General features: G+C 46.3%; 1 protein-coding gene across 2 annotated transcripts in view; it reads left to right on the forward strand.

Annotated features, from left to right (window-relative positions):
• LOC120940336 (acyl-CoA dehydrogenase family member 11-like) overlaps positions 1-25,127 on the forward strand; it is a 65,648-nt gene that overhangs the window by 8,316 nt on the left and 32,205 nt on the right. The window contains exons 1-4 of one of the 2 annotated variants that reach the window (XM_040353116.1): positions 2,773-3,076; positions 16,891-16,990; positions 22,812-22,937; positions 24,099-24,260. In XM_040353116.1, coding sequence (XP_040209050.1) covers positions 2,937-3,076; positions 16,891-16,990; positions 22,812-22,937; positions 24,099-24,260 — 528 coding nt within the window. In that variant the 5' untranslated portion in view covers positions 2,773-2,936. Of the gene's footprint in view, positions 1-2,772; positions 3,077-16,890; positions 16,991-22,811; positions 22,938-24,098; positions 24,261-25,127 lie in introns of those variants that run through there. The other variant, XM_040353115.1, reaches the window with a different exon arrangement.

A 25,127-nucleotide genomic window follows, 5' to 3' on the forward strand; every position in this document is an offset into this window, starting at 1 on the left:
TACGCAGGCTTACGCCGGCACAGTTACACTACGCCGCCGTAACTTTGGCCGCAAGTTCTGTGAGAATACGGGACCTGCCTCACAAAGTTACAGTGGCGTAGTGTATCTGAGATACGCTACGCCCGCCTATAGATAGGCGCTTTTTTGAGAATCTGGCCCTGTGTGTTTATTCATGTGATTAACTAAACATATTTATATATCTGAGTACGTAATTTATTATCCTCCATTGATCTGAACATCTGATAATTCATACAATTAATTACTAATAATTTCCCTATATACATATACATAAAGAACATAATACTACCAGTATATACTGTACATACCCTACAATAAGTTATAAAACTAATGTTTCATAAGTGTACTTTAAATTCATGTATATAAACACCAACTGTGCAAAAACTTAAGTCCATTCATGTGAAAAAATATTAAAAGGGTTGTAAAGGTACAATTTTTCCCCTAAATAGCTTTCTTTACCTTAGTGCAGTCCCCCTTCACTTACCTCATCCTTCCATTTTGCTTTTAAATATCCTTATTTCTTCTGAGAAATGCTCACTTCCTGTTCTTCTGTATGTACACAGTAATGCAAGGCTTTCTCCCTGGTGTGGAGTGTCGTGCTCGCCCCTTCCCTTGGACTACAGGAGAGTCAGGACGCTCTCTACATTGCAGATAGAGAAAGGAGCTGCGTGTTAGTGGGCATCCTGACTCTCCTGTAGTCCAAGGGAGGGGGCGAGCACGACACTCCACACCAGGGAGAAAGCCTTGCATTACTGTGTGGAGTTACAGACAGAAGAACAGGAAGTGAGGATTTCTCAGAAGAAATAAGGACATTTAAAAGCAAAATGGAGGGATGAGGTAAGTGAAGGAGGACTGCACTAAGGTAAAGGAAGCTATTTAGGAAACAAAAATTGTATCTTTACAACCCCTTTAAAGTTGATCAATTCTTCTTTCATGCCTCACACCTAAAGACAGCGGCTCCCCCATAATTTTGACCCCCCAGATCAGAATGTAATACAGCGCTTCAGCATCTATCCATGGGGCAACTGCCATACGAAGCATCACAGACCGTGCAAGCAGATCTCACAGATAAAAATCCATATAAGCACTTCAAGGAGAAACAGAACTCGCAATGGTGAAATATCATCAGGAGTTTTTATTTACATTTTTTTTATTTTTTTTAGCTGACTGACATAAAAGCAAACAGACCGTCCCATCCTTCCCATCCCTCAAAGTCTGTTGGTGTACATCCCACTACCCCCGTCCACTCCTCTTTTACAATTCTATTGTCTATAGTGTATACTAAAAAAAATGCCCTGTGCCAGTAAAGTGTTGGGTTTTGGCTTGAAGAAAGGGTGGCAACCCTACTTCCTGTCTGAGGGGTTACACATGCCAGTCATTCATATGTATTACCATTTTTTTTTTTTTTAGTGTATTTTGTGCGTGTACTCGAGAGAGTAGCCAGACTGCAGGAGTTGGAAGTAGGCAGGCCTCCCCCAGAGGCAATCTGCCACCTTTCTCCATGCCCCGGGTGGCAATGGTGGGGGTCCTCCCACACAGCCCGTCCTACCTGCTCCGCTTTGAAGCCCAACAGGGCAGAGGGACTCCCTACAAGGGAGTGAGATGATCTAGCCCGCTAAACCAGCCCCGTTAGTCCTTCGCCTCTCTTTTTAGAGACTGCGTGGTCAAAGTGCGTGCATGTTAACTCAATTTCGAGTGCGTGTAAGTGTGGTGGTTTTTGTGGGAGGGGGGTGACGCCCACCCCCCTCCCACAAAAACCACCACACTTACACGCACTCGAAATTGAGTTAACATGCACGCACAGGCTTACCTCGAATAGCACACCCACCGGGAGCCGGGCTGAGACCACCAAACTCAATTCACATGTAGCCGAGACCGGGATCCGAACCCCTGGCTGCAGAGGTGAAAGGCTTATCAGCATAGTGCCAATTGCGTTGAGCCACCGCAGCTCCTATATGTATTACCATTTAATGCAACTTCTACAATTACACTAAACACCACAACTAATACGTGTTATTAAAGATGACTGAAATAAAAGGCAGCTGCCAGCTTCCAATATGGCCGCCAAAGCCTCCTCCCTCTGCACTGGTGTACTAGACTGGCTTTGTTTAGTCAAGGTTTATTATCAGTATAGCTCCCAACTGTCCCTGATTTTGGAACAAAGTCCTTCTTTCCTCCTCATTTGTCCCTCATTTTGGTCTGATCGATATATTGTATATAAAATGCACTAATTATATCCAAAAAAGTGTTTTCCAGTGCTAAACCTTTTATCCGAATTCTAAATGGCTGCATTTGTAATTTTTCAAAGACAGTACAACGGAATAGTAGTGGTAAAAAAAGCACTTGTACGTTTAAAGCGAAGTTCCACCCAAAAATATAACTTCCGCTTTAAGTGATGGTGACGCCCCGACATGCCACACTTGGCATGTCATTTTTTGGAGGGGTGGGGGGGCGGGTACCCAGTTTTTACGGGCACCTATCTCCCACTTCCTCCTCTGGCTCCGCGGCGCCAGAAAGAAGTTCACCTCTCCCACCTCCCTCCCTACAATCTTCTGGGACACATCACAGGTCCCAGAAGATTGCCCGGCCATTCACAGCGTGAGTGGGAGAAGGGTGAGACTTTGTTCGCCCGCATCACTGGACCGTGGGACAGGTGAGTGTTCGATTATTAAAAGTTAGCAGCCACACTTTTTGTATATCTTCTTTAAGGAGGAGTGGCAGGAGGGGTGTCCTATGCCTACATACTTTCGTTACAGGTTTCTCTGTTTCCCATCTCAAAGAGTTGGGAGGTATGTGAATAGCCCTAGTAAAGTTCAGTCGAAGTTAAAAAATTACAAGAGAGTAAACTGTGTCGAAGTTAGAGTTACAATAACCGTGATCAGAAGAGGACATTACCTTGAACTTGGTTGAGGAGTGAGATGGCGAAGCTGGAGACTGACACCAGTGAAGTGAGGGCTACACACAGGTTTGATGAGCAGAGATTGGATGGATACCTGAGCACCCACCTGCCAGACTTCAGCTCCAGACCAGGGGAAGTCCTCACTGTCAGGCAGTACAGGTAAGGAAGAGGGGAGGTGTAAGGACCAGTTACTTGTACCCGAGGACTGACCAGTCTGTCATAGAATGGGGCAAATTCTGCACATAAGAGTGGCAGTTCATTAATAGAGAGGCTGGAGGTCACCAGAATACAGTATTCATCCCCACAATGAAGTCCTTCAAGAACTCTTAGGGCTGGTTCACACCACAAAAATGCACTCCAGATCTTTTCCGGATGCGTTTTTGCATGCACGTTTTTGATGCGTTTCCGGATTCATTCCAGATGCTTTTTTTCTTATTTTTTTCCTTTTTTTTTTTTTTTACTGTACTGGGTTCTGGTGTGTTTTTGATGTGTTCCCATGCATCCTGGTGTGTTTTTGATGTGTTCCCATGCATCCTGGTGTGTTTTTGGTTAATTTTACTGCTTTACAGTACAGTCCAGTGCAGGAAAAAGGCAGCATGTTCTACTTTTTTTTTAAATGGAACAGGAAAGCCCTGGAGCAGACTGCACTGGTGTGAACTATGCCATTGGAAACCATATAACCTACTTTTCATGCGTTTTTGATGCAGAAAAAAAAACGCACTGGACTGCATGTGGTGTGAACTGGCCTTGAATCATACACACCCTTTGTCTTCCAGACCTTCTTTATGTTCACATTCTGCCCTCCAGTAACTCTTCATCCCCCTCATTCTGTCCTCCAGTTACTCTTCATCCTCCACATTCTGTCCTCTAGCAACTCTTTATCCCCCTCATTCTGTCCTCCAGCAACTCTTCATCCCCCTCATTCTGTCCTCCAGCAACACTTCATCCCCACATTCTGTCCTCCAGCAATTTTTCATATCTCTTATTCTGCCCTCTGGCAATTCTTCTTCCCCCTTATTCTGTCCTGCAGCAACTCTTTACCCCCCCTCATTCTGTCCTCCAGCAACTCTTCATTCCCCTCATTCTGTCCTCCAGCAATTTTTCATCTCTCTTATTCTGCCCTCCAGCAATTGTTCATTCCCCTCATTCTGTCCTCCAGCAATTCTTCATCCCCCTCATTCTGTCCTCCAGCATATATTCACCCCCCTCCCCATCATTCTGTCCTCCAGCAATTATTCATCCCCCTCTTTTTGCTCTCCAGCAATTCTTTATCCCTCTCATTATGTCCTCCACTCCTCCAGCAATTCTTTATCCCCCTCTTTTTACTTTCCAGGAATTATTTATCCCTCTCATTCTGTCCTCCAGCATATCTTTAACCCCCTCATTCTGTCCTCCAGCAATTCTTCATCCCCCACATTCTGTCCTCCAGCAATTCTTCATCCCCCTCATTCTGTCCTCCAGCAATTCCTCACCCCCCTCATTCTGTCCTCCAGCAATTTTTCACCCCCCTCATTCTGTCCTCCAGCAATTTTTCACCCCCTCATTCTGCCCTCCAGCAATTCTTCATCCCTGCATTCTGCCCTCCAGCATATATTCACCCCCCTCATTCTACCCTCCAGCTATTCTTTATACCCCCTCATTCTGTCCTCCAGCAATTCTTCACCCCCCTCATTCTGTCCTCCAGCAATTCTTCATTTCCCTCATTCTGTCCTCCAGCAACTCTTCATCCCTCTCATTCTGTCCTCCAGCAACTCTTCATCCCTCTCATTCTGTCCTGAGGCAATTCTTCACCCCTCCTTCTGTTCTGAGGCAATTCTTCATCCCCCTCATTCTGTCCTCCAGCAATTCTTCATCCCCCTCATTCTGTCCTCTAGCAATTATTCACCCCCCCTCATTCTGTCCTCCAGAAATTCTTCATCCCTTCATTCTGCCCTCCAGCATATATTCACCTCCCCCCCCTAATTCTGCCCTCCAGCTATTCTTTATCCCCCTCATTCTGTCCTCCAGCATATCTTCAACTCCCTCATTCTGTCCTCCAGCAATTCTTTATCCCCCTCATTCTGTCCTCCAGCAACTTTTCATCCCCCTCATTCTGTCCTCCAGCATATAATATCCCCCCCCCCCCATTCTGCCCTCCAGCATATATTCACCCCTACCCCCCTCATTCTGCCCTCCAGCTATTCTTTATCCCCCTCATTATGTCCCCCTGCAATCCTTCATCCCCCTCATAGGTGTGCGCACAGGGTGTGCCATGTATGCCTGGGCACACACTAATCACCCTATGTGGCACAAAGTCTCCCTGTTTAGAACCCTGATATTTCACTAAAGCCCCCTAACAGGGATCCTAAAAATGTATAGAATGATAAAAATAAATACTACTGACACCGCCCACTGCCCTACTGATACCGTCATTATAAATACATATGCACACACATATGTGTTTGAGCTTTGAGGTGCACACCCTAATGCAGTAGGCTGTGCACACATATTATCCCCCTCATTCTGTCCTCCTGCAATCCCTCATCCCCCTCATCATGTCCTCCAGCAATCCTTCATCCACCTCATCATTCTGTCCTCCAGCAATCCTTTTTCTGTGTGTCCAGAAAGCCACTGTAGGCGAAGCACGTACTTTGGGGGGGAGGGCATTCCTTTAAAATAGGTGGGGTTTCACAAGAAGCAATATTAATTTATTTATATCAGGCATATACAGTATATAGCGCCTACAATTTTTGAAGGGCTTTATTTACTAGGGTTTGGTTCTATGAATATCCCAGGTCATAAATGATGTACAGTTCAGAATTCAGGGAGTCAATTCAATCTGCAATTCATTCTTCCTCCACTGAAACATGCACACCTCCACCCTTAACTGAAATCCAGGGATCCTCAGCGTCTCCACCACCATAGAATGGTCAGAATTACTCCTCCACTGAAGTATAGTGCATGCTTCAGTGCAGGGGAGGGAGGGCAGGGTGGAAATCTCCCCCCGGGCTGGTGACACTATGCACAGCCACCGGCCGCCACTACCAAATGCTGTTTTTGCAGAGCAGGAATATGCCTGCTGGAGCTCTGTTAACACAGGTCACGGCTGCTGCTCACCTCCCACTGTGCAGCTGTGCCTGTGTCAGCTCCGAGGTAGATGGCTACAGAGCTGAGCTATGTCTCATCTCACACATAGCTCAGCCTCAGCGCACACCAGCGCTGACATCCCCTTCTCTCTCTGCACAGACACAAGGAGAGATAGAGCTCATCCGCTCCTCCTCCTTCTGAGTCTGCCCTGCCCACACTCCCTGGGCATGTGTGGGCACTGGACAGGAAGTTTGAACCCAAAAAAGCATCAGACAGTCTGCCTGCGCCTCAGCCTCCATCCTGGTAAGCTCACCCTCTCTAGTCTCTCTTGCCTCCCAGTGTATAAAAAGGGGTGCTCTGTGGACTTTGTTAAAAGGGAGGGGGCCAGGCTTTGGTGAGCAGAGACCCTCTTCACACAATAGTCCACAGCATGCACCCTCATGTTGATGGGGACAAGGGTCTCTTCCCGACAACCCTGGCCGTTGGTTGTCGGGGTCTGCGGGCGAGGGGCTCATCGGAATCTGGGAGCCCCCTTTAATAAGGGGGCACCCAGATCCCGGCCTCCCACCCTACGTGAATGAGTATGGGGTACATCGTACCCCTACCCATTCACCGGGAGAAAAAGTGTCAATAAAATAAAAACACAACACAGGTTTTTAAAATAATTTATTAGCCAGCTCCGGGGGTCTTCTCCGCTCTCCGGGGGTCTTCTTCTGCCTTCGGGGTTCTTTTCCCGCTCCCAGTGTATAAAAAGGGGTGCTCTGTGGACTTTGTTAAAGGGGAGGGGGGCAGGCTTTGGTGAGCAGAGACCCTCTTCACACAATAGTCCACAGCATGTACTCTTAAATCAAGTTTCCCAGAACACCCCCTACATCAGATCTGATGTACAGTAGGGATTGAAAGTTTGGGCACCCCAGGTAAAAATTTGTATTAATGTGCATAACGAAGCCAAGGAAAGATGGACAAATCCCCAAAAGGCATCAAATTACAGATTAGACATTCTTATAAGTAGGGTTGTCCCGATACCACTTTTTTAGGACCGAGTACGAGTACCAATACTTTTTTTCAAGTAGTCGCCGAAACCGAATACCGATACTTTTTTTAAATGTGTCCCCAAATGCAGCCATGTCCCCCCCATATGTTGCCATGTCCCTCACATATGCAGCCATGTCCCTCACATATGCAGCCATGTCCCTCACATATGCAGCCATGTCCCTCACATATGCAGCCATGTCCCTCACAAATGCAGCCATGTCCCTCTAGCCATGTCCCTCACATATGCAGCAATGTCCCTCTAGCCATGTCCCTCACATATGCAGCAATGTCCCTCACATATGCAGCCATGTCCCTCTAGCCATGTCCCTCACATATGCAGCCATGTCCCTCTAGCCATGTCCCTCACATATGCAGCCATGTCCCTCACATATGCAGCCATGTCCCTCTAGCCATGTCCCTCTAGCCATGTCCCTCACATATGCAGCCATGTCCCTCTAGCCATGTCCCTCACATATGCAGCCATGTCCCTCTAGCCATGTTCCTCACATATGCAGCCATGTCCCTCTAGCCATGTCCCTCACATATGCAGCCATGTCCCTCACATATGAAGCCATGTCCCTCCAGCCATTTCCCCCATACCTTTGCCGCCGAAAGCCGCCGCCGCCGCATGGAGAAAATCACAGCATTCATTTGAATAGCTGTTTTGCCCGCGCGTATAGACACTCCCCCTTGCTCGGAATTGGACAGATCACGATCACCCATCCAATCCCAAGCAAGGGGGAGTGTCTATACGCGCGGGAACACTACAACTATTCAAATGAAAGCTGTGATGTTCCCGCATGCCGTTTAACCCATGCGGCGGCTTTCGATGCGGTGGCGGGGGTGGGGGGGGGCGAAAGTATTCTATTTAGGTATCGGGGGTATTTGCCCGAGTACGAGTACTCCCGCAAATACTCGGTATCGGTCCCGATACCGATACTGGTATCGGTATCTGGACAACCCTACTTATAAGGCCCCGTACACACGACCGGATCTGTCCGCTGATATTTGTCCGACGGACAGTTTCAGCGGACAGATCCGGTCGTGTGTACAGCCGACCGGATTCCCGGCCGAGCGGACTTTTTCCAGCGGACTAAAATTTCCTAGCATGCTAAGAAATCTGTCCGCTGGAAACCTGTTCGTCGGACGTGTTCGGTCGTCTGTACAGACTCACCGGACATGTCCGACCGACCGCCATCCCTCGCATGCGTCTTACTGATTCGACGCATGCGTGGAAGCTTTGAACTTCAAGGCCGCCCACGTCGCCGCGTCATCGTCGCGGCCACGTCCCCGCGTATTGTTTACGCGCGGATTTCTGTCTGATGGTGTGTATAACCATCAGACAGAAATCTCTGGGCGGACATGTCCGCTGAAAACGGTCCGGCGCACCATTTTCAGCGGACTGTCCGTCCGTGTGTACGAGGCCTTATATGTAAAAAAAGTTAGATTTTTTTTCCATCATTTACACTTTACAAACTACAGAAAACAAAAAAATGGCGTCTGCAAAATTTATGGCACCCTGCAGAGTTAATATCTTGTACTGCCCCCTTTGGCAAGTATCACAGCGTGTAAATGCTTTTTGTAGCCAGCCAAGAGTCTTTCAATTCTTGTTTGAGGTATCTTTGCCCATTCTTCCTTACAAAGCCTTCCAGTTCTTTGAGATTTCTGGGCTGTCTGTCACGCACTGCTTTTTTATGGTCTATCCATAGATTTTCAATTATGTTGAGGTAAGGAGATTGTGAAGGCCATGGCAAAACCTTCAGTTTACGCCTCTTGATGTAATCCCCCGTGGATTTTGAGGTGTGTTTAGGATCATTATCCATTTGTAGAAGCCATCCTCTCTTTAACTTTTTCACAGATGGCATCAAGTTACCATCCAAAATTTGCTGAAATGGTATTGAATCCATTTTTCCTTCTACTCGTGAAATGTTCCCTGTGCCACTGGCTGCAATACAACCCCAAAGCATGATTGATCCACCCCCATGCTTAACAGTTGGACAGAGGTTCTTTTCATTAAATTCTGTGCCCTTTCTTCTCCAAACGTACCTTTGCTCAATCCTGCCAAAAAGTTCTCTTTTAACCTCATCGGTCCACAGAACATGTTTCCAAAATGCATCATGGACTTTTTAAAAAACGGGCTGTAAAGCTAGTACAGACGCCAGAAAAAATGTGGCGTTTTTACCACGATTTTCCCCGCGTTTTGCATTGAATTCAATGCACGTTTTGCCACGCTAGTTTTCAACTGTGTTTTTCTGTTTCTATTCAAAATCAATTGTTCCCTATGGGAGCCCATTGATTTAAATAGAGGTCGCACCAGAAGTCGGATCAGGATGATCCGACTTGCGGGCGACTGGTGTGCAGAGAATCTTGAAGGGGGACCCCGCGCTAATTAAAAAAAGATTTGCGTGAGGTTCCCCCCCAGGATGATAACAGACCTTTCGGTCTGGTATGAATTTTAAGGGGAACACCTACGCCGAAAAAAACTGCGTTGGGGTTCCCCCAAAATCCATACCAGACCCTTATCCGAGCATGCCGCCCGGCCGGTCAGGAATGGGGGTGGGGACGAGCGAGCGCCCCCCCCTCCTGAGCCGTACCGGGCCGCATGCCCTCAAAATGGGCGTGTGGGTGCACTGCGCCCCCCACCCCAAAGCACCTTGTCCCCATGTTGATGGGGACAAGGGTCTCTTCCCGACAACCCTGGCCGTTGGTTGTCGGGGTCTGCAGGCGGGGGGCTCATCGGAATCTGGGAGCCCCCTTTAATAAGGGGGCACCCAGATCCCGGCCCCCTACCCTACGTGAATGAGTATGGGGTACATCGTACCCTTACCCATTCATCGGGAGGAAAAGTGTCAATAAAATAAAAACACAACACAGGTTTTTAAAATAATTTATTAGCCAGCTCCGGGGGTCTTCTCCGCTCTCCGGGGGTCTTCTTCTGCCTTCTGGGTTCTTCTCTAGCTCTCCGGTGCTGTCTTCGGGGCTGGCCGCTGCTATCTTCTTGCAGCTCTTTTACTAGCAGCGGCCAGCCTCTTCCTTCTTCTTCCGATGTTGCCTCGTCGCTCCCTCCCGCTGTAATGCCGGGTGTGCGGTGCGGGATGATTTATATAGGCCTCTTATGCCGTCACAGTCCCAGCATGTGACCACCCGGAGCATGCTGGGACTGTGACGTCATAAGAGGCCTATATAAATCATCACGCACCACACATTCGGCATTACAGCAAGAGGGAGCGACGAGGCAACATTGGAAGAAGAAGGAAGAAGGCAGAAGGCAGTAGGCGACGAGGAAGAGCGGGCTGGCCGCTGCTAGTAAAAGAGCTGCAAGTAGATAGCAGCGGCCAGCTCCGAAGACGGCACTGGAGAGCTGGAGAAGAACCCCGAAGGCAAAAGAAGACCCCCGGAGAGCGGAGAAGACCCCTGGAGCTGGCTAATAAATTATTTTAAAAACCTGTGTCGTGTTTTTATTTTATTGACACTTTTCCTTCCGGTGAATGGGTAGGGGTACGATGTACCCCATACTTATTCACGTAGGGTGGGGGGGCCAGGATCTGGGGGCCCCTTATTAAAGGGGGCTCCCAGATTCCGATGAGCCCCCCGCTCGCAGACCCCGACAACCAACGGCCAGGGTTGTTGGCAAGAGACCCTTGTCCCCATCAACATGGGGACAAGCACCCACCCCCCCATGTTGAGGGCATGCGGCCTGGTACGGCTCAGGAGGGGGGGGCGCTTGCTCGTCCCCACCCCCATTCCTAACCGGCCGTGCGGCATGCTCGGATAATGGTCTGGTATGGATTTTGGGGGAACCCCCACGTCATTTTTTTTTGGCGTAGGTGTTCCCCTTAAAATCCATACCAGACCGAAGGGTCTGTTATCATCCTGGGAGGGAACTTCACACAATTTTTTTTTAATTTGCGCAGAGTTCCCCTTTAAGATTCTCTGCACACCAGTCGCCCAGCAAGTCGGATCATCTTGATCCGACTTCTGGTGGGACCTCTATTCAAATCAATGGGCTCCCATAGTGAACCATTGATTTTGAATAGAGAAAGAAACGCAGGACGAGGCTTACAGCTCTAATGCTGGAGCTTTAAAACGCACTGGTCCTGGTTTTTTTTTTTCTTGGTCTTCCAGATCTTGCTTAAACTTCCACTGTTCCTGATGACTGCCATTTCTTAATTACATTCCAAACAGAGGATATTGACATCTGAAAACGCTTTGCTATCTTCTTATAGCCTTCTCCAGCTTTGTGAGCGTCAACTATTTTCAGTTTTAGTTTTCTAGACAACTGCTCAGAGGAACCCATGGTGCTGATTGTTGGGGCAAGGTCAGATGAGTCTGGGCATTTAAAATCTTTGAGATTGACATCACCTGGTCTTCCCAGACGATGATTGAGAACAATCCATGACACTGGCAGGTCTCAGCTTTGCAAAGGGGGCAGTGCATGCTAAAAATTCTGCAGGGTGCCCAAACTTTTGCAGACGCCATTTTTTTTGTTTTCTGTAATTTTGAAAGTGTAAATGATGGAAATAAAATCTAACTTTTTTTGACATATTATAAGAATGTCTAATCTGTAATTTGATGCATTTTGGAGATTTGTCCATCTTTAATTGGCTTTGTTATGCACATTAATACAAATTTTTACCTGGGGTGCCCAAACTTTCGATTCCCACTGTATATGGGGTCTGTCTGGACTCTGATGTAATGGAAGGCTCTGTGCGGACTCTGATGTAAGGGGAGGCTGTGTGCGGACTCTGATGTAAGGGGAGGCTCTGTGCGGACTCTGATGTAAGGGGGGCCTCTGTGCGGATTCTGATGTAAGGGGGGGCCTCTGTGTGGACTCTGATGTAAGGGGGGCCTCTGTGCAGACTCTGATGTAAGGGGAGCCTCTGCGCGGACTCTTGTGATCATGAAAAATCTTAGACTGTGTAGCATTACCCCCGAAAGAGCTGCTGGTTGTTTGGGTGGCACATTTACCTCATGGCTCCCCGGAATTCCTAGGGGTGAATGATGCGTATTGCATTAAGTAGAAGTAAAGGAATGTCCGCAACAGGTAGGGTTGCCACCTCATCCCTTTAAAACAGAACACATAGTAATTACACAGGTTATGGGGCTAATTTAATGTCGATAAGGCACCAAGTGAGTTTAATTAGCAGCGCCTTAATCAGTCAGAGAACCTGTGTAATTAATATGTGTTCTGTTTTAAAGGGATGAGGTGGCAACCCTAGCAACAGGTGCTCTTTGCTGTGCTCTTTATTACCCAGCCGGGTAAAAACAATAAACTTGTGGTGAGGAAAGTAAAGTTGAAGAAGAGGAGACACAGCAGATTCAGGCGTAATGATAGGGAAACAGTCCTGCTCCCAAGAGTAACACTTCTTTGCGCCACTCCTGCTTGAGTAGGTTTAGTGTACCCGGACAGGCCTCTCTCACTGACCTGGCAGCCGGAGTATCGCTCGGACAATTGTAGGAAAAGTCTCTGCCACACACCCTCCTTGGTGAACTTGAACTTGAGGAAAAGTCTCTGCCACAGACCCTCCTTGGTGAGCCTCAGAAAGATACCTCTGCCACAGGCCCTCTCTGGATTGTAATCACAGAAGTATATCCCTCCTTAGATGAGTTACGCCTGGATCTCCTTCAACTTGTCGCCCAGATAACGACTGACAGGTGATCAATCCCTCAGTGTCCGGCTACCTTGATCCCCGGTGGCTTTGTCAAGGCCCTTTTGGATCTCCAGCCTCTCAATGGCGCTCCTCAGACGGACTCCCCACCGAACAGCAGTACAGCTTGGGATCCTTAAAGGTGGGAACCCAGTCACTCACTGGATCCCCGTCGCTGTTAAGATGCTATGGGCCAACATGGCCCCAGGACCAGGAACACCGCGTGGCACACATGCCCCAGCCAGGTAGGCCATAACGCCGGGGCGCCGTGATGTGGTCACCCTAAAGGTGGGTGCCACACTCGAAGAAGAAGACCCAGAACTAATGGCGTCTGTCTCATAAATACCCCTCCCCAGCACAGCGAGGTCAAACCCTCCTGATTGGCTGCTGGGAAAGAGCACCCAAACCTTGACTCCACTGCTGCCACCTTCAGCACAGGGGTTGGAAGAACACCCCAGTGCAACAGAATAGCCCACAGCACAGCCCAACTGAGACAGAGACCCTGTTTTGCACTTAACAATCTGGATCAGAGTTCAACTACACTCTGATCTACCCTTAAATTTAGCTAGCACCGGTACCATAAAGTACACAGGCGCTACAACTGTTTTCCTCGATCCATCACTTTTCCACGCTCTATGGGCCACTTGACTTGACTTGCCCCCCAGGCCTAAGGCTGCCAGCCCTCCCCTGCTTCAGTGAATGAGGAATGAAGTGTGACCAGTGTATGGTGCTGGATATGCTGAGGTTCCTGGATTTTAGTTAAGGGTGGATGCATTTATCTGGGGTAAAGGGAGATCAGCATGCGTTTGTGTCTTAATTTTCTATCCATATTTATGCTTTGTTTACATATTCCTTTGTGAAATACACATGTAGCAGCACTCTAATTCACTTGTCCCCATACACCTTTTGTTCTGCTAAATACCTTCTGGTATTGTCAGCTTCCAGCTTCCTATTGCTGCTATTGTATAAATCCTTGCCTTTCCCTGTATTGGGCAGCTTGAGAAAGGGGGCAGAGCCCCATAAACGTGTTGAGGCCTGTGTAGAGGTTTGCCTTGTCCCCATCCTATTGGCTGGTGTTTGACAGCAACTCCGGTCCCGCCCACCCCTAATATCATGGCTCAGTTTTGACAGCTGGCGTTCACCCCATGCAAGCCCCTACTCTGCCGGCCAGTTACACACTGAGTAGTTCTTGCAAGCCTCACCATCTGCTGTGGAACTGTTTCATCTGGCTGTGGTGTTCTCACTCCTGAGTGAGTCCCTGAGTGCCTTGGTCAGTTACCGGGGGAGGATCTCTGTCCCCAGCATGTGTGCCCTGATGTGAAACACTGTGCCATTCTGTACCTGTGGCATTGAGTGATTCCCTGAGCTTTGCCTTATCAGCTGCTGGGGGAGGGGTAGGGTTCTCTTACCCGCATGTGTAACAGGTTGTGAAACACATTGTCTGTCATTTGCAGGCACCCGCTGTCACTGTCTGTGATTGGCCTTAATTTCTGGGATGTAGCCCAGAACAGAGTTTTTGAAACTCGGGAACTGTCCGGGCCAAATCAGGACAGTTGGCAAATATGTAATGTGTGTTAAAGGCCCCCCACGAGAACATTGTGGTGACAACTGTCTAAGATTTTGGAAATATTTCCTTTCACTTCCTGGTGGGACAGGATGTAAAGGCAAATCTCCCCAATGGGAAATTTCCCTATGGCAGAAATTACCTAAAAGTCTTAACCCTTCCTTACTCTATCCAAAACCTTAAAAAAATTAAAGGGTCACTAAAGGAATTTTTTTTTTTTTTAGCTAAATAGCTTCCTTTACCTTACTGCAGTCCTGGTTTCATGTCCTCATTGCTCGTTTTTGCTCTGATGTTGCTGTAATACTTCTCTGTTCTGAACACTTCCTGGTTGTCTGGCTCCTTATGAAAAAAGTCATGGGAGACTTTAGTTTCGTTTTCCTAGCCATGACTCTCTATGGCACTGTCCAGCACAGAGGCATGAAATAACATGCAAAGACTAAACTAGTTTCACTTTCGTTTTTGCATCTAGAGGCACATTTTATGATTGATTTTTATCTATTTTTAATCGTTTTTAAAAGGAATCAGTTAACTATTATGTCTCTATACCCTGTAAACAGTAATTTCAGTAAAAAAAATTTTTTCTTTTAGTGATCCTTTAAGTTTTGGGTGTACTTTAACCAGTTCCCGACCCCCGCATGTACATGTACGTCCACAATATGGCACGTACAGGCACATGGGCGTACACGTACGTCCTCGCCTATTAGCGGGTGGGGGGTCCGATCGGGACCCCCCCCGCTACATGCGGAGGTCGGGTCCGCTCGGGGAGCGATCCGGGACCACGGCGCGGCTATTTGTTTATAGCCGCTCCGTCGCGATCGCTCCCCGGAGCTGAAGAACGGGGTGAGCCGTGTGTAAACACGGCTTCCCCGTCCTTCACTATGGCGGCGCATCGATCGCGTCATTCCCTTTATAGGGAAGACACGATCGATGACGTCATTCCTACAGCCACACCCCCAAACAGTTGTAAACACATACTAGGTGCACCCTAACTCCTACAGCGCCACCTGTGGTTAACTCCCAAACTGCAACTGTCATTTTCACAATAAAGAATGCAATTTAAATGCATTTTTTGCTGTGAAAATGACAATGGTCCCAAAAATGTGTCAAAATTGTCCGAAGTGTCCGCCATAATGTCGCAGTCACGAAAAAAATTGCTGATCGCCGCCATTAGTAGTAAAAAAAAAAAAAATAATAAAAATGCAATAAAACTATCCCCTATTTTGTAAACACTATAAATTTTGCGCAAACCAATCGATAAACGCTTATTGCGATTTTTTTTACTAAAAATAGGTAGAAGAATACGTATCGGCCTAAACTGAGGAAAAAAAATGTTTTTATATATGTTTTTGGGGGATATTTATTACAGCAAAAAGTAAAAAATATTGCTTTTTTTTCAAAATTGTCGCTCTATTTTTGTTTATAGCGCAAAAACTAAAAACCGCAGATGTGATCAAATACCACCAAAAGAAAGCTCTATTTGTGGGGAAAAAAGGACGCCAATTTTGTTTGGGAGCCACGTCGCACGACCGCGCAATTGTCTGTTAAAGCGACGCAGTCCCGAACTGTAAAAACACCTTGGGTCTTTAGGCTGCATATTGGTCCGGGGCTTAAGTGGTTAAAAAAAGGCCACTTTTAAAGTCCATCTTTATATTTTGCTGCTGGTAATACTTGAATGCAAATGTACCTTGAGCTGTTCTGTTTTTTATTTCTGTTCTTTCTTTGAGAACTATTTGAGACTGGGTTCACACTATTGCCGCATGCGGCGTTCACCCTTTCTGGTCCGGTTTCAGCCCGAATTTTCGAGCTGAATTCGGACCTGAAACGGACTAAAGGATGCACGGAGCCACAGCAGAGATATGTGAACCAGCTCCCTAGAGAGCCGGTCACAATCTCCTACAATGCGAATTGTATGCAGTGAAACCCACATCCAATTCGCATAGATGTAAACCCAGTCTTAATCATTGTGACTTACAGTATTTGCAAACCGCACCTTATTGGTGTTTTCGGTGGCTGCATTCCTTTATTTTTATTGCTTTCATAAGCAATAAAAACTATTGCAATAAAAAAAAAAAATGATACTTCTCTTGCTTCTCTTGCTCTACTTTTCCAAGAGGCAGTCTTGACTATAAATCTCTGAGGCCCCGTACACACGACCGAGTTTCTCGGCAGAATTCAGCCAGAAACTCGGTCGGAGCTGGATTCTACAGAGAACTTCGGTCGTGTGTACACTTTTCAGCGAGGAAGCCGACGAGGAATTCGTCGGGCCGAAAAGAGAACATGTTCTCTATTTTCTCGTTAGTCAATGGGAAAAGTCGGCCCGCCGAGTTCCTCTGCGGCTTCCACACTGAACTCGACGAGGAACTCGATGTGTTTGGCACGTCGAGTTCCTCGGTCGTGTGTACGGGGCCTGAGTCTCACACATAATAACAGTGAATAGAGATGAGCTTGTGTGTGCTCTTCAGAACCATATAATGGCCCAGTCTCCTGTGGTGGTACAAGTGACATATTTCTGACAGGGTCAAGCACATAGGTTTGGAAGAGCATCCAAACACACCCAAGCTCATCTATAACAATGAATACCAGCAGTGGCTCACATCTTGTGACTTGTCACTGCCATATATTATGAATAATAATTGAAAAACTTTCCATTTATTTTATAGATCAGGCCAGTCCAGTGCTACATTTTCACTACAGAAGGGTCCAAATAAATGTGTTCTTCGAAAGAAATCTCATGACCCAGTTGTGCCAGGAGATAATCTGGTAAGGTAGAGTTTGTAGATGTTTGCACCTTTATTATAACCTGTTTTTTCAAACTCATAGTAGACTTGTCTTTATCTCCAATCAAACTAAGCATAGACTTAAAGTGGATCATCACACAAATAGGGAAGTTCCGCTCTTCTTCCTCCTCATCCTCCCTTCCTCCCTCCTCTGCCATATTTTAAATTATTTTTTTGGGAGAGGATACCTGGTTTTGACAGGTAACCACTCTCACTTCTGGTCAGATACCCGCGTCGGATCCACTGGAAGTTCTACCTCCCCATCACTGCTCCCCTCCACCTCCTCGTCGGCGTCTCTCTGGACACCGCAGCCGTTCTCCCTCTCCGTGTCATTATCTTCTTCTCCACCCAGGCGGCGCGGCTCCACACTGTCCTCTCCAGCTGCCGCCTGGGTGGTGTTTGTGCGTACTATACTAATGGAGGGCAGGGAGGGAGGTCTGTACTTCTGGAGGGGGATGTCTGATCAGTGTATGAAGGGGGGGGTTCTGTACTTCTGAGGGGATGTCTGCTCAGTGTATGAAGGGGGGGGGGGGGTTCTGAACTCTTGAGGGGATGTCTGATCTGTGTATGAAGGGGGGGGGGGGTTCTGTACTTCTGAGGGGATGTCTGATTTGTGTATGAAGGGGGGGGGTTTCTGTTCTTCTGAGGGGATGTCTGATCTGTGTATGAAGGGGGGTGTTCTGTACTTCTGAGGGGATGTCTGATCTGTGTATGAAGGGGGGGGTTCTGCAGGGGTGGACTGACAACTCATGGGGCCCCCGGGCAATAGAAGATTATGGGGCCCCCGGGCTTACAGATGGCCACCACGCCAGGAGGCATTGCATAGGCGGGGCAGCTAAAATCTCAGGATTTTCACATCAAAAGCATGTCGGTTTTAGACATATCAGGGACCGATGTAAAAAAAACACAGATTTTTACATACTGTCCCTGGTTTTATTGAGCCTGGCAACCCCGATGGGGCCCCCTAGTGGCATGGGGCCCTCGGGCAGTGCCCGAGAGTCCCAATGGTCAGTCTGCCCCTGGGGTTCTGTACTTCTGAGGGGATGTCTGATCTGTGTATGAAGGGGGGGGGGGGTTCTGTACTTCTGAGGGGATGTCTGATCTGTGTATGAAGGGGGGGGGGGGGTTCTGTACTTCTGAGGGGATGTCTGATCTGTGTATGAAGGGGGGTTGTGTACTTCTGAGGGGATGTCTGATCTGTGTATGAAGGGGGGGGGGATTCTGTACTTCTGAGGGGATGTCTGATCTGTGTATGAAGGGGGGGGGTCGGTACTTCTGGAGGGGATGTCTGATCTGTGTATGAACTAATGAAGGGCGAGGGGGGCATCTGAAGGATGAGATGAGTCCAAGCCGCGTTCACCACACAGGCCAGGCACACGCCCGCAGAGCCGCCGCCGCAACTTACAAGGCTTCAGAAACAGGTAAGGGGGACCAGTTTTAAAGTTTCCTGTTTAAAAAAAAAAATCCCTGCAATAGTATATTAAGCAACCTGTATAATGTATTATTGTTGGGATTTGTAGTCCTCTGTAACTGCTGGTTTTCTGCATTGCATTTTATATAATGTATTGCTGGGATTTGTTGTTCCTCTATAGTTGCTGGTATTCTCCATTGCGCTGTATAATGTATTATTGCTGGGATTTGTAGTTCCTCTATAACTGGTCAGTGGTAATCTGCATTGCGCAGTATAATCATTATACAGCGCAACGGAGAATACCACCAGCTATAGAGGACTACAAATCCCAGCAATAATACATTATACAGCGCAATGCAGAATAGCGCCATCTATGCTATCTTTCTCTGTAAAAGGTAAATAAGTTACATGATCACTTTAAGCATCATAACCTTTAAAGCTTAGTGGAGCACAGATATAATGTACGGTGTGTGCGTGCGCATGCGCCGGGGGGGGGGGGGCGGCAAAATGCACCTTTGCACTGGCCCTGATCGTGACTATATTGTCTGGCTCTGCCCCATGCCTCCACAGCTTAGCGCTCCAGTGAGTGCAAGAGGGTCAGAGCAGACAGCGGTCACTAACAGTCACCAGCTTTCTGCTCAAAGAGCTCTGAGACCCGAGCAATCTGTGGTTTTTAATTGCTCGGGTCTCAGTCTTAGATCATCGGACTGATGCTACATCCGCCTAGGTAAGTATGATTCTAAAATTAAAAAATTCTCATACTTCTCTTTTAAGGATTTTTTCGCACAATTGCTTACAGTTTAATATTAGAGGCAGGCATTTTCAAGCGCCTACAATTTACACAACACTTTAAATACTGTACTTTCACATTAGTCTATGCCATCAAAAGCTTACAGTATAAAGTGCCTATCTCACAGGCATGCATACACATATGGACTAATTTAGATAGGAGCCAATAGATTAATTCGTATGATCTTCAGCTGCATCTAGTGACCAAAATGCAGTGGGCCATATTCTCAGAAGAGTTACGACGGAGTATCTCTGTTTTTTGACCCGCGTATCTATGCGAGTGATTCCTAGAATCATTTTCGCATAGATACGCTGAAGATCCGACAGGTGTAAGTCACTTACACTGTCGGATCTTAAATGTAATTCGCCACCGGCCGCTAGGTGGCGTTTACGTTCAGGTGTAATTTGTTTATGCAAATGAGCCTGATACGCCGTTTCCCGAACGAATTTGCGTCACGTAGCCGTCGCTTACGTCGTTTGCGTAAGCGTAAACTTACCCCTGCTATATACGGCACTTGCTCCAGTAAGTTGAGGCGGCGTAGTGTAAATGGCTTACGCTACGGCCGCCGCAAATGTAGAAGAATATGGCCCAGTATGTTTTTTTGAACTACCTCAATGGGGAAAACGTATCACATTTTGGCCACTAGATAGAGTTGACAATCATAGGAATTACAGAAAATATGAGGGAAATTCGTCCACCTTGTATAAATGTTTATGACCGTGATCAAACAACTGTTTTATAAAACAAAAAAAAAAACCCAGAGCAAATGTGCAGTTAAAATGTTTTGCATGTGAGGTATATTTGCAATAAACATATGCATTTTAATGTTACAATGTTTGTTATTTAAGACTCTGCCAAGGTGCAATTTGTAAGGAAATCACACCTGTAAGAAACGGAAGTCAGTATGTGAAAATTGCATGAAACTCTCACAACTTTTATTCTTGCATGAGTCCTAATTAGTGATATTGCCAGTCACTTCCTACACGTTGCAGCTAGGAAGCATAGGAAAACCTCCATAGGGACACACAGACTGATAAAAGGATGACAGGGTTCAAAGCCTTCCCGTACTCCACTAAAAATGTTTGTTTTTACCGTCTTTTTTTTTTTAGAGAGAGGTTTTTTTTTCTATTGTGCTGGCATGTTGCCAACATTGTGACCGTGAGACAAAATCTCTCCAAGAGCGTCACAGAGTGCAGTAACAACTGCTAACCTTTCTACCTAAAACTGCAAATATATTTTAAACAATCCAGAAAAAAATTGCTGAAAATATTTGGTAGTTTTTAAACATTAGGAGATTGCTATATACAGTATTAGGGGGGGAAAAAATCTAGTTTCATATGCAGTTATGGTAGTTAGGTTCAGTCTCCTTACACTAATTGAAAATGCAGGGAGGATGATTTACTAAAGAAAAAGGTGTTCAGTTGGCAAAGTTTATGTTTATTGAAAAGTTGAAAAAGGTGAAGCAATGTTCATGCCAAATTACCAATTTAGCACAATGCTCAAGACACTCCTCCCAGTCTTCCCTATCCAAAGAAGGAATATCAATCTTCCAGAGATCCCATAAATGTTCCTTTTTGGGGAGTTCACTCACAGAAGGGCACCACAGATGGCAGAAAGCAGCTTACGGAAGTCACCTTGCGCCAAGAGATCTTTAGTCAGGTCAGTCTGGAGAAGAGGCCTGTGGACAAATAAATATGTGAAAGTTAAATCAATAATTACTGATCATTCAGAGTTTGCAGTGATAGCCAGGGCAGCCATCAGGAATTATGGGGCCCCTTACACAGCTTCAGCCATGGGCCCCCTGGAGCAGAAAACCAGGGGGGGGGGGGTGCTGCCGCCTGAAATTGAGAAGCGGGGGGGGGGGCTGCCACGAATTGAGAAGGGGGGGGGCCTTTACAAAAAAAGAAGAAATAAAGAAAAATATATATAAAAAAAAAGGGGTTGCCATCTGGGGACCTCTGGGCCCTTTAATAAAAAGAAATAAAAAATATATCTAAAATATATATATATTTTTTTTAAGAAAGGACAACCCTGGGGACCTCTGGGCCCTCTAATAATAAAAAAATAAAAAAATCTATCTATCTATCTATCTATCTATCTATATATATATATATATAAATATATATATATTTATAAAAAGAAATTACAAAAAAGGGGGTTGCCATCCGGGACCTCTGGACCCTTTAATAATAATAAAAAAAAAAAAAAAAAACATTTTTAAAAAAAAGGGGGGGAGGGTTGCCATGCAGGGCCCTGGGGACCTCTGGGCCCTTTAATAAAAAAAAAATATATATATATATATATAAAAAAAATACACATTTATAAAAAATAAATAAAAGAAATATATTAAAAAAAGATTTTTTTTTATAAAAAAAAGGGGGGTTGTCATCCGGGGGCCCTGGGGATCTCCGGGCCCCTGGGGACCTCCGGACCCCTAAAAAAAATTGGCCCTTTAAAAAAAGGGGGGGGTTGCCATCCGGGGGCCATGGGGGCCACCGAGCCCCTGGGGACCTCTGGACCTTTAAAAAAAATTTAAAAAAAATTGGCCCTTTAATAAAAAAAAATATATAAAAAAAAATATATATTTTTTTTATAAAAAATAAATAAAAAAGGGGGTGTTGCCGTACGGGGCCATGGGGGCTACCGGGCCCCTGGGGACCTCCGGACCTTTAAAAAAAATTAAAAAAATTGTCCCTTTAATGAAAAATAAAATAAAAATATATTGAAAAAAATATATATTTTTTATATAATATATATTTTTTATAAATTAAAAAAGGGGGGTTGCCATCTGGGGCCCTGGGGGGCTCTGGGCCCCTGGGGACCTCCGCACCCCTAAAAGGGGGTTGCCACCTGGGCCCCTTACAGGTGTACTGCCTGTACCCCCCTGATGGCGGCCCTGGTGATAGCTCACAGGTTCACTTTAAAGCAGAACTTTAAAGTGAACCTTTTAAAGTTGCTGAGCAGCCTCCATTGCGGCTCAGCAACTGCTGAAACTTCATGTTGAAAGTACTAGAAAACTGATCACGTTTTTTGTATTGCTTCACTGCCCAAATGTTGCAAACACTAAATAAATATATTAATTGTGCCTCCACAGTACCCCAAAAAACATACCCTTTGCCTGGATGTCCTGAAATATAGAAGTTTATCTCCTACTGTATGTGATGGTACCTAGGCACTCCTGTGTCTACAGCCTCTAACTGTATATCTGCCATGTAAGATCTAAGGCACAGCTGCCTCTGACTGCTAACCTCATGAGATTTGGTGATATTTCTACTGTGTTGCTCACAGTTCTCCTTTCTGGAGACTCTGACATGAGGAAACAAAGCTCTTCCGCTACCAAAGTGCCATTCTCTACACAGAGATACAGTGAAGATCAAGGGATTGTAGGTCAGTAATGGGGAAAAGATCAGCTGCAATGAAACCACACACAATACCAGTGACTAGTCCTTTGCCTGTTTTTTGAACACCACTTCCAGAGATCAGTTCCTCTAAGATAATGTCATGCTGCCTGTGTATGTTCTCACTGTCCCTCCCGCTGCTGTAAATGATTGTGCTAATGATTCTGCATAAAACCAAGACTGACATTTTGTTTTGTTTTTTTAGATTGAGCGCACATATGAAGTCCAAAAAGCGTTATTTGACGCTGGATTCCCGGTACCGAAGACTTTATTATACTGTAATGATGTGACAGTGATTGGAACGGAATTCTATGTGATGGCACATGTGGAGGTTAGCCAAGTCACACAATTATTAGACTATTAGCTAGATTCAGGTCGGCGTATCAGCCGACCTAACTCTGAATCTGCACCGACCTAGGTTTAAGTGTATTCTCAAACAGAGATACACTTAAACCTATCTAAGATACGATGGCTTGCGCTGTCCTATCTTAGGGTGCAATATTTAGGCTGGCTGCTAGGTGGCGCTTCCATTGCGGTCGGCGTAGAATATGTAAATCACTAGATACGCCTATTCACGACCGTACGCCCGGCCAACGCAGTACAGATACGCCGTTTACGCAACGCCTTATCAGGCCTAAAGTTATTCCAACAAATAGTTGGAATAGTAATGTTAAAGTATGGCCGCCGTTCCCGCGTTGAAATTCGAAAATTTTACGTCGCTTGCGTAAGGCCCCGTACACACGTCCGAGAAACTCGACGGGCAAAACACATTGTTTTGCTCGTCGAGTTCCTTGTGAAGCCGCCGAGGATCTCGGCGAGCCAAGTTTCCTCATTGACTAACGAGGAAATAGAGAACATGTTCTCTATTTGGCCCGATGAGATCCTCGTTGGTTTCCTCGGCCAAAAGTGTACACACGGCCGGGTTTCTCGGCAGAATACGGCTCCGATCGAGTTTCTGGCTGAATTCTGCCGAGAAACTCGGTCGTGTGTACGGGGCCTAAGTCGTCCGTGAATAGGGATTTACGTAGTTTACGTCCACGTACAAATCAATCGGCCCGTGCGGCGGCCTTAGCCGCAATGCACACTGGGAAATGTAGGCGCACGGCGCATGCGCAGTTCCAAAAAAAGTCAATCACGTCGGGTCAAGCCTAATTATAATTAAACACGCCCCCTCAGCCGAATTTGAATTAGGCGTGCTTGCGCCCGCCGCATTTACGCTACGCTGCCGTAAGTTAAGAGGCAAGTACTTTGAGAATACAGTACTTGCCTCTTAACTTACGGCAGCGTAGCGTAAATGCGGCGGGCGCAAGCACGCCTAATTCAAATTCGGCTGAGGGGGCGTGTTTAATTATAATTAGGCTTGACCCGACGTGATTGACTTTTTTTGGAACTGCGCATGGTTTCACAAATTGCTGCTATTATTAAGTGCATGTGTGCTATTAGTAAATTTTTTTGCAACCTCATAAAACTAGTGTTACTTTGCCTTTTACAGGGTCGTATTTTCCGAGATGTCTTTAATGTTGATGCCAGCCCTGCAGAGAGATCAGCGCTGTTTGTTGCTGCCATCGAAACTCTCTCCAGGCTCCATTCATATAATATACACAAGCTAAATCTTACAAGGATTGGCAAAGGAAAAGGATTCTGCCAGAGAGAGGTGAGGGGAGCCCTCATAAATAAATTCTATAGGGAACCTTCACACTGTTGCTTGCGCTCTTTTATGTGGTATAATACTGTGCATCTTTTCTAATTCATTTTAAATGGCAACCTAACACACATATACAGTGTGGAGAAAGACGCATGAAAAAAGATATGAATGTATTTGTGCCTTGAGGTGCACTGCATTATCCAAAAAAAACTAAAAAAAAATTTCTTGCACTTTAAGGGTCTATTTTTTTTTAAATGCATAGGTGTGAACAGGCGCACTGGTGGTTTTGGACCAATTTCAATATTTTTATTAAAGGATAAGGTAATCTTTAAAAAAAAGAATAAATGCAAATTTTTTTTCCCAGGTCTTTTTTTTGTAGGAGCTTGGAAATCATTGCACCAGTGATCAGCAGATTTCTGATGCCATCTAGGTGTCTTGCAGACTGTCAGTGTAGCTGTCTGCCTGTACATTGCACAGGCGAATCCATGAATTACCACAGCGCTCAACAATGAATCAACAAACAGTGAATGGTTTCCCATTCACAGAATACTTTAAATCACAGGTGTCAAACACAAGGCCCGCGGGCCAAATCCGGCCCTCCAGGCCATTTCATGTGGCCCTCGCACCTCTGCTGCAGCTGCAGGAGAGCTCCAGCCTTCCTCTGGTCCTCCTCCAGACCTTGGACTTTCTGCTTTCAAGCAATGCATCCAGCTTCTTCCCAGCAGCAGCATAAGGAAAGGGGGGTGCACTGTGATGTAAGGGAGAGTGGGGGGACCCAACTTCTGATGGTGGGGGGGGGCTCTTCACATCTAATGTAAGGGGGAGGGGATGCACTGGACATCTAATCTTACAGATACAACCGGCCCTTCTGAGGGG

The sequence above is a fragment of the Rana temporaria genome, chromosome 5 (assembly GCF_905171775.1).
Source record: "Rana temporaria chromosome 5, aRanTem1.1, whole genome shotgun sequence".
In the NCBI taxonomy this organism is placed as follows: domain Eukaryota; kingdom Metazoa; phylum Chordata; class Amphibia; order Anura; family Ranidae; genus Rana; species Rana temporaria.